At 42.6% G+C, this 9,064-nt stretch overlaps 1 protein-coding gene across 1 annotated transcript in view; it reads right to left on the bottom strand.

Annotated features, from left to right (window-relative positions):
* Nucleotides 1–9,064, bottom strand: part of KLHL20 (kelch-like family member 20) — a 19,590-nt gene that overhangs the window by 6,096 nt on the left and 4,430 nt on the right. Inside the window, exons 2-4 of the mRNA XM_009994622.1 lie at nucleotides 5,566–6,139; nucleotides 1,255–1,413; nucleotides 1–91 (exon numbers count right to left, since the gene is read on the bottom strand). The exon at nucleotides 1–91 is cut by the window's left edge and continues 1 nt beyond it. Of these exons, the coding sequence (XP_009992924.1) occupies nucleotides 1–91; nucleotides 1,255–1,413; nucleotides 5,566–6,139 (824 nt within the window). The remainder of the gene's footprint in view (nucleotides 92–1,254; nucleotides 1,414–5,565; nucleotides 6,140–9,064) is intronic.

Genomic DNA, 9,064 nt, shown 5'->3' with positions numbered 1-9,064 from the left:
ATTCCTCGTCACTCTTAATAAGTGGATCAGATCCCACTGTACCCACAAGAAACTTGGGGCTCAGCAGGGGCAGCCGGACGTGCTGCAGGACCTGGAACACAGAACAGAACGTTGAGTGGGAAACCACACACCCACTCAGATGCAAGAAGCCAAATGGAAAACAATACTGGCTAACAAATTTTGATAAAGAGTTAATCATTCCTCTGGCAAACATGCACAGTCACTTACGACACCCAAACCCTGGCATTTTAGCTAAACGCAGCTCATCTCACAGCATCTTTGCCTTCTCAATACACCAGTTTAGATATTCAACAGAAAAGCAGTCTTTCCAAGGGGACAATCCCCTCAATCTATTACATCTATTAAAAATCTGTTTATTAAATCTATACATATTAAAGCTGAAAACAAGGTCACATTTAAAAACCTTTACAAATTACAGATGTCAATATACCTGCCTGAAACACTGGTTTTGTTAGAAGTTTTCTCTTTCTTAAACATGACTGGTATTGTTCAGCATGCCTTTCACCAGGGTTTAGAATTTAGAGGAGCAAGCAGGTATAGACAGAGGGGCCTAAAAAGGCACACAGTTATAAGAGCATTAAGAACTACTTTGAGAACAGCAGGTTTTTCTGGTTTGGTTTGTTTACTTAAAATAATTTTCAAAAGCTTTCCACTAAATAAAGTTGAATTCAACATCTATTTCCCAAACAGAAACACTGAGGCAGGCAGACTCTCACCTCTTTTGATCACAAAGCCTGAGACTTCAGAGGCTTTCCAGCTGACAGCTTTGTCAGAATGGGTGCTTCTCTGTGAAATGGCTTGGCTCAGATGAAGCATCATATTTCAACAAAACCATTCTGACAAGCTCCAGTATAAGATCATGAGGGCTGAGGCATAAATCAAACAGCAGAGCTTAAAGATACAGTTCAAATGAAGACAAGCTTTTTCTTATCCATTATTTTTTTTCTACAGCACTCAAGGCAGGTTTGTCTCCACAGACTACAGGAATGATCTAGCTTGGCAAATCCTACCTGGAAACAATTAGACAAAGACTCTGTTGAAGGCTCCAGCCACTTCACCTTCCAGCTTACAGGAAGGGAACGTGCAAGCCACCCAACACAGGTGGCAGTCAGAGAATCACTGTGGTTTTGCATGCGTTCAGAACAGTGACATGGTCATGGCACCACACGTATCAGCCCTCATTTCTATTCCCCTGGATAAAGAAGCCTCAAATGTCACTGTGCTCAAGATTACCTGTGGCAGCTGGGGTCTTCTTTCCTGAATGCTGTACTTCACCCAGGCCATCACTGCATTGAACACCTGCTCTTCACTGCGAACATTTAACTCATCACTGGAGATAATGTCTATGAGCTGATTGGCAGGAAGCAGCATGAACTCCTCACTCTCCATTACCTGGTTAAATGGAAAGGGATAAAAAGAAAGTAAGGAGAGTGGCCAAAGCACCATTCACCACTCCAGTGCAGCTCTAAAGTGGATACAGTCTACTTGAATTTGAGTCTAATGGACTGATCCAGTGAAGTGCCAAATACCCATCACTGTTTTGATATGAACACAGGTGAAGGGTTTGCTGCACAGAGCAGAGGCAGTCACTAGCAACAAAACAGACACCTTTAGGTGTAAGTGAAAGATAATTTTTACACAAAGCTTTTTTTTGCAGAACACTTTTAAAGGGTTAAGCCACAGAACACACTGATCAGGTTTCAAAACTTGGGAAATACACAGCCTTTATTTAAAATTTAGTCTACTTGTTTCCCGTGACTAATATATAAAGCAAATATAAAAATGTGACTGAAAAGTGGTGTTGGAATAGAGAGGCTCTATTCACAAGAAATTCAAAACAGAGCACAAAAATAAAATCTTAGAAAAAGAAGTTACCAGAGGCATTGCAGAGAATGTGAAAAGTCTTGCTGAATGCCCATTTGTGGAAGAACAGAAATATTTCAGGAGAGGGTGATGGACTCATCCTGCCTCTTTCATTTGCTCTAAGTATATACACATCTCCAAACACACTCTGAGGGGGAATCAGAGCCTCCTAAGGCCATTAAGGACTGACCTATTCTGAAATTCAAGCCAGCAACAATCTTCAAAAATGTTCACTCCTTCAGTGCCCAACATAGTGACCAAGTTTCTCAGAAGGTTGTTTTTGTTGTTCACATAAGCAACACACCTCAAAGCACATGGGAGTCATCTGTGAACACCTTGAGAGGTTACAGAGCTCCCACCACAGCCACATCTTCTGCACTGATGCCAGGTAGATAGGAAAGATGTTGAAATCAAGACAACTGCAGAAATTGTTTAATTGGTAACTGCCAGTTTGGCTTCCCTGAAGCACTCCCAGTCTGTAGACTGTTACCTGAGAGGCTCAGTGACAGAAAAATAACTGAGTATCAGCTTATCCTTATCATTTGCAACCACATTAAAAATCCAGGACTTATTTTATGATTTGCAGCATAAATGAAAGAAAAACAGTGTCAGACATGATCATCTCAACAGCAGTCAGCTGTGCAGTCCTTTTAATTACCTAAAGGAATTAACTAAGAGCACTGAAGAAAAGTACAAAAACTGCCAAGTATTGACAACAGCAAATATAGTTAAAAGAACAGAAAAGGCAGTGAGATCAATTACCAGACTTTGGTTTAAGATCAAATGGGCTTTCAGGGGCAGCAAGTATCATATCTAGGATAGCCCACAAACTTCTGCCTTAGAGTAAGAATTCCAGGGCCTGGTCATTCCAGATTTTATTCAGCATTTTTCTAGATGGACTAGCTTTTTTTAAACTTTACCCTGACAATTTGTAAGGGCAGCCTCAGACTCTAGAGAACAAAGGCTCTGGAAATCTTTGAGTTAAGGATTGACATGAAGACTCTCTCACCCTCAGAAAACCCAGCTGCACTGATGGCAAACCCAGTTATTACTACTGTGCAACTTGCTAGTTTACATAGTAAAACAAATAATGATTTTTAAATGCTTTGGTTTAGTTTGGCTTAATTATATCAGGACTAACAATTATCTGACTAATACTAATGGCCTATTTGTCTGACTTGCTTATTAAACAAGAATTGGATGGGCTCTGCTTCCTCTACAGCATTCATGTACTTTACTGCATTTACAGACAGAATAAATGTCAGAGTATGAAATAAGTGCCATTTTTGTCTGGCGACACAAAGTACAAGTTGTTCATCCTTAAGTATATTTTTTTCCTTTCACACAGATGACAGAAACCAAACAAAAACACGAAGGCGGTTCCTGTACAGCAGAGCTGTTAATAGAACCATTTTACGTTACATGCACAAGATTCACTAGAGGTTTTAGGCAAGGAATTGGACTAGGGGAATGAAAAACTTGGAAAAACATTTTTCCAATAAGTTAATGATGTAATGCAGCAATACACATAAAAACTAATGGAAGTAGAGTTTAGCACCACAGAGGACGTGAAGCAATTCAGGCTGCATTCAGAGAAACTGCATGGCTTGGCCTGGTGCCCAGTGCTTAATATTTTGCACTGCTGTTCAGGAGATTCTCATCTCACATTTCTTTGTGCCAGCTGGGAGGAACCATGACCATACAGCCTCTGCAGAGCAGGGCACATTTTATATCAGTTCTCAGCCTCCACAGCAGAAGATGATTCAGTAGCCAAGTCAGTAGCTTCCTAAGCCACTCTCCAGATGGAAAATAATGGCAGAGCAGAGTAGGAGCCCAACACATTAAGCACCATTAAGATTGTCTGCAGAGAGACAGTGGAAGTGAAAGAAGTGATCACGAACAATGAAGAGCTGCAAAAACTCCTGGGGCACTGCAAGGGGCACCAAAACTTTCCCAAGCCAAATAAATAGTGCTCTAATCTAAGCAATTGTTTTCCACAGGTCATGATTCAGCTAGGTCAATTATCATTTGCTTCATCTTTGAGGAGGAGAGTGTTTTCTGAAGTCCAAGTCTTTTGCCTTTGTGTGCTTTAACAGGAATAAGGAAGGTGGGAAGCTGTCTTTGGGGGACTGTAGAAGAAAAGAACCTCATAGCAGGAAGCCAGCTGCATGTATTAATGTGAAAACATTTAAAACCAACATTGTTATGCTGTTAACAAGTTATTTAGAGGCTTGTAAGCATGCCCTCTTCATGTCATAATGAGACGAGCACAGATCTAACCAGTAAAACAACCAAGCACTGAAAATAAACAACCATTCTGCTCCCCTCCACCCCAAAAAAAAAAAAAAGAAGAAATGCAGAGCAAGCAGGGAGTACATGAAATGGCCAGCTAAAATGTAGGGCTTTTGGGAAATCACCAAGTACTACAAAAAACAAGCTCTTATCTTACACAGCAACTTCTATTTTCTAACCTTCATGGTTAGGAAAGACTTATTTAACTGCAACCTTTAGAGTAAACTTATGTCATGTGCCTACAGTTAAATACCAAGTATTATCTTCAATGTGTCCAACAGTCAAGTTCAATTCTGATTGCTTCTGCTCATAATTTTCTTAAATACTACCTGACTGAAATTAATACAATTCCAATCTACTTCCTACAGGGGGAAAAAAAAAAAGTCAGCAAGCTGCAATCAATCATGGCACTTACATACTGTCACTTCCCTGGGGAAACTAAATTAGCATCAGGAGTTGATACTGGAGTTATTTCCCTTGGAAAGGCTCTACCTGCGAAGCAGGTGGAAAGAGGAGATTTCTCTGCAGAAGGCTACCTGTTCCTGGCATGGAAAAATGCAGTTTCTGGAAAAGCCAAGAGACAAATCTCTAGCTTCATGCTGAGCACACTATGCAAATTCTTGCCCTTCCAACCGGGGCTCAGGAAAGAAACCATCTAACAGTGTTAGGCTCCTTTCTGCACCTAGGTGTAACAGTTAAGTAAAGACCCACTCTTCTCAGGCTATTGATCACAGAATCCTTAATTATTATGCTAGTCCATCTCTGAACCAGTTGCTGGTAGTTGTTTTTTTCCTTCAAAATCATCTAGACAGAATTAGCAAAGGAAAAGAGACTTGGATTTATGAAGGTCAAATACAAAATTAAACATCTGAATTACTATGAAACAATCTACTGAATAATAGATGCAAACCCCTAGTTCTGCCACAGCGAAGGAGTTGAAGACTCCACTGAGGCAGCTGCTTGGCTTCCCCATACACCCACATTTCCAAACTCTAAACCTAATACCATTTTCTTTTTTCTTTTATTGATGTATTGTCTTTACTTGAAAGCCCATCTCGCCTCCAATCCTGTAGAACCCAGACCATTTCTGGAAGGGGAGCAGAACGCCACTTTATCATGCAGCCATGTCAGATATTGTACCAAACAAGTGCCTTGCACTTGGCACTAACCACACAACCCTGAGAGAAGAAATGCTGCAGATCATATACAAACCACCAGTGTAAGGACCTCTTCCCTCCTCCTTCCCCAGCTAATGCCTGGCACCCACCGCTCTTAGGGCACAGAGCAGATTTAAAGGCAGGATTTGGGAAAAAGCACAAAATTACAAGTTGTCCAGACTCTCAGAGAATGCTTTTTATACAGCACAGTTGCAGCACAACTGCTTCTTACCTCCTGGAAGTTATGCTGTGTGAACTTGTCAGCAATCCTCAGCAGTTCACGGCACGAGTGAGTGTCAGCAAAGGCTCGGATCCCCAGGCAATTGGAAGGGTCCAGCTGTCTCTTGAGGAACTCGCAGCAGGCCTCCTGGATCTCAGCCAGCTGGAGAAGACAAGCCGCCGGCAACAAGGTCTGGACATTTCCCTCTTCCACAGTGATCTGAGAGGTGTATGCAAAGTCAATCAGCAGTTCCATGGCCCTTTCGTCGATGTCTCTGATCACCACCTCCGTCTGCCGACTCTCCGCCAGCTCCCCGGTGAACATGGCTCGGAAGTAAGGGCTGCAGGCCGACAGGATCACCCTGTGGGCGTAGATCTTCTTCGCACCCACTACCAGCACCACATCGCACAACTCCCGGTGCTTCCGGAGGAGGTTGATGACTTCCAGAGTCTGCCGAGGGTGCTTGTCAGAGACGTAGGGCATGCGAGCCGGCTGCGGCACCCCCTCCGGCAGCTTGTTGGGGTCTCCGAGCGTGCAGCGGCTGGTCACGTCCATTCCGGTCTCTCCTGGCCGAGCACTGGTACACCTGGAGCGGAGGAAGCCATAGGACAGGATCATTGTCAGCTCATCTACCACCACCTGCCCGCCGAGGCTCTGGGGCTCACACCAACTGCAAGCACAAAAGCAGCACTGGGATGTGGAAACAAGCACGTGGTCACGTGGAAGAGGACTCTGCCTCACACCAAAGTGTACCTAGAAGTAAACAAGTGACGGCTTTCAACAGGCTTGTATTTAGACCTATTTTTATATGCTTTCTATGACACACTGCTGTAATATCCAGCTACACATACATATTCATTAACTGAACCTCATAATAGCCTTGTGTGGTAGAGAAGTATGATCAAGTATGATCCCCATTTCATAGAGAGTGACTCAAAGCAGAGAAGATTAGCTGACTCGCCAATTGTCACTTGGGTTTTCTTTGACAGAGCTGGAAATGGATTTCCACTGCAAAGGTTTCCAGATGCATGATTTAACCAAACCAGTCTATTCTTCTATGTTTTTGACAGGGTCACTCATCACTGTGATAGTTGAACACATTAAACTGTCACACAGACTTCAGTAACTGAAAAGGGCCTGCAGCTTAGCACAAGTGTCTTTCAGGTTCACAGAATACCCATTTTATCATCATCTCTTCAGATATTTTTGAATGATGGAGGCTTTTGACTCAGTCCACCTTCTCTGACAAGTTCCAAAAGAAGGTTAATCTTTCCCAAGAACGGCAGACTAAAAACTGCAGAAGGCAACTGGGATTACCCAACCAATAAGGAAAACACCAAAACAACTGAAGTAGCTATGACTACTGGCCTACCAAAAAAGGAAGAAAATAAAGTCAAGATTCTAACTCGAGATGAGGAAACACTAAGAATAGATAAACCAAGTTTCTGGCACAGAATAGGAAAAGCACACCATCTTCCCAGCTCCACCTGCAGTGTTCCAGCTATGTGATGTCCTTCTTTACAGAAATCCAGGTACCTTCCCCTTCCCCTTATCCTTCACATTCCAAAGCAGATGCCACCTCTGCCATGGCTCAAGTGCAACACCCCCCTGCACAGCAGCACGACAATGCTGACATGCTGTGCACCATGTATGCTATGAAGTCCAGAGAATGGGAATGCAGTATTGCCCCAACCCCTTCTGCAGGCATGAACTGAGGTGACATCTCATACCTCACTTTGTAGAGACATCTGCCTGCACCTCAAGCTTCACTGCCACGTTATGTCTGAAATCACTGCTGAACAAGAAGAATTCTACCCAACTCCATTTGCAGCAACCAGACTAAATAAGCAGAACTGAGATGCCATTTTGCATGTTTTGAGCATACGTGAATTTCTGCCACACATCATATGCACAATTATTTTAAAAGCCTTATCAGTACCACTGACATATCAACCACAAGAAAAACAAAGTACAGGAAACTATTCCTTCTTCCAGGGAAAACCATTACTTGAAGCAATTAAAGAACACTGAGCAAAATATCAGAATACTGACAGTTATGAATTACCCATTAATACACTGGCTGTTAGAGACATACTAAAAGACCCAAAACTTCTCCTCCATTACCAGTTTCTCTGGTATACTGGCATTTGCAAGCTGTTACAACTTAACTTCCTTCCTATTGACAGGTAAAAAGAAATCTACCTACTGCTCAATGTATTTTTCAGCATGCTTGAAGGTAAGAATTAAATAACTTGCATCTTTTTCCTCTCGTTATGATGTCAAATGCACTTTCTAACCACGGGGATACCAGTCTCTTTGCAGCAGTTTCAAATTATTCACTTGCATCTTAGCCTGTTTTCCCATTCTCCCCTCGCTCCCTCCTTCATCATCATATTCAGATGTTTCAGACCATTAACTCTTCCTCATATCTTAGTCACACAGATGCAGCTGGGTCTCCCCTCTGGGATTTGCTGCTTGCTCCTGTTCAGCCTCTGCACCTGAAATGCCTTGGGTTTTTTTATCTTTGCTCCCTCTCTTTTTAGATCCATCACTGTTCTCCTTTTCTGACATCTCTGAGAACACCTTCTGCTGTTACACTTGCTCTCCTCCACCCACGCTTGTCCCTCACAACCCAAATTCACTTTGTGGGGTTTGACAACTGTTTTAAAAGCTCTGCAAAGTTCCTCACCAACACTGCAGCTCACTGCAGCCTACACAACCTAAGTTGAATGGTACCACTACAAAAACCCCAGGAAACCTTGGCTAAAGATTAATTTACCTAACTGGCATGCTTTCATAGTCCTAAAAGCTAGAGGGTAAGTAATTTAATCCCTCTACCATGAGATGCAGGACGATGGGTGACAGAAACCCCCCTGTAGAGCCTAGCTCTTGCTAAGCAAGCCAAATGGATTTCATTGTGCATTAGGGCTTTCAAGCCATGTCAAACCAACATCTGGGAGAAAAAAGAAAAAACAAGAGCTCTATTATGACACACACTAGTGTAATAATTTGGAACACTTTGTCTTGATCAGGCTTTCAGTCAAAGCATCTAGGCAACAAACAAGAGTTCTTTGAATAAAAAGCCATTTCACTAAATACAGATCATAAGAGATGACCTATGTCCAGGACAGGACCTCCTTTTGGAGAGCAGAACCTCTCTGTTACACCTGTAGGCCTTCCTCAAAGACAACCCTCACTAAAATCAGCCCTAAGGCAGATCTGAGAGCTTTTTAATGTGACACAGATTTTAAATACAACAGAATTAGATTATGGCCATGCCACATCAGGGAATACCACCTTGCCAATCCCACCTCCCCAGACTCTCTGCTGACACAGAGCAATGGGGTGGACCATCTTATACCATGTGATTAGTTGGCGAGATTTACACAGTAGTCCTGGTCCTTCCTAGACAGGACAAAACAGGATTTTTCTGCCCAAATGAGACTCTACTGAACATAACTTTAAATTAACTAACTGAAAAGGAGTCTGGTGAGGAAAAGCTGGAGGCATT

The sequence above is a fragment of the Chaetura pelagica genome, unplaced genomic scaffold (genome assembly GCF_000747805.2).
Source record: "Chaetura pelagica isolate M959 unplaced genomic scaffold, ChaPel_1.0 scaffold363, whole genome shotgun sequence".
Lineage (NCBI taxonomy): Eukaryota > Metazoa > Chordata > Aves > Apodiformes > Apodidae > Chaetura > Chaetura pelagica.
This window is presented reverse-complemented; position numbering and strand designations above follow the sequence as displayed.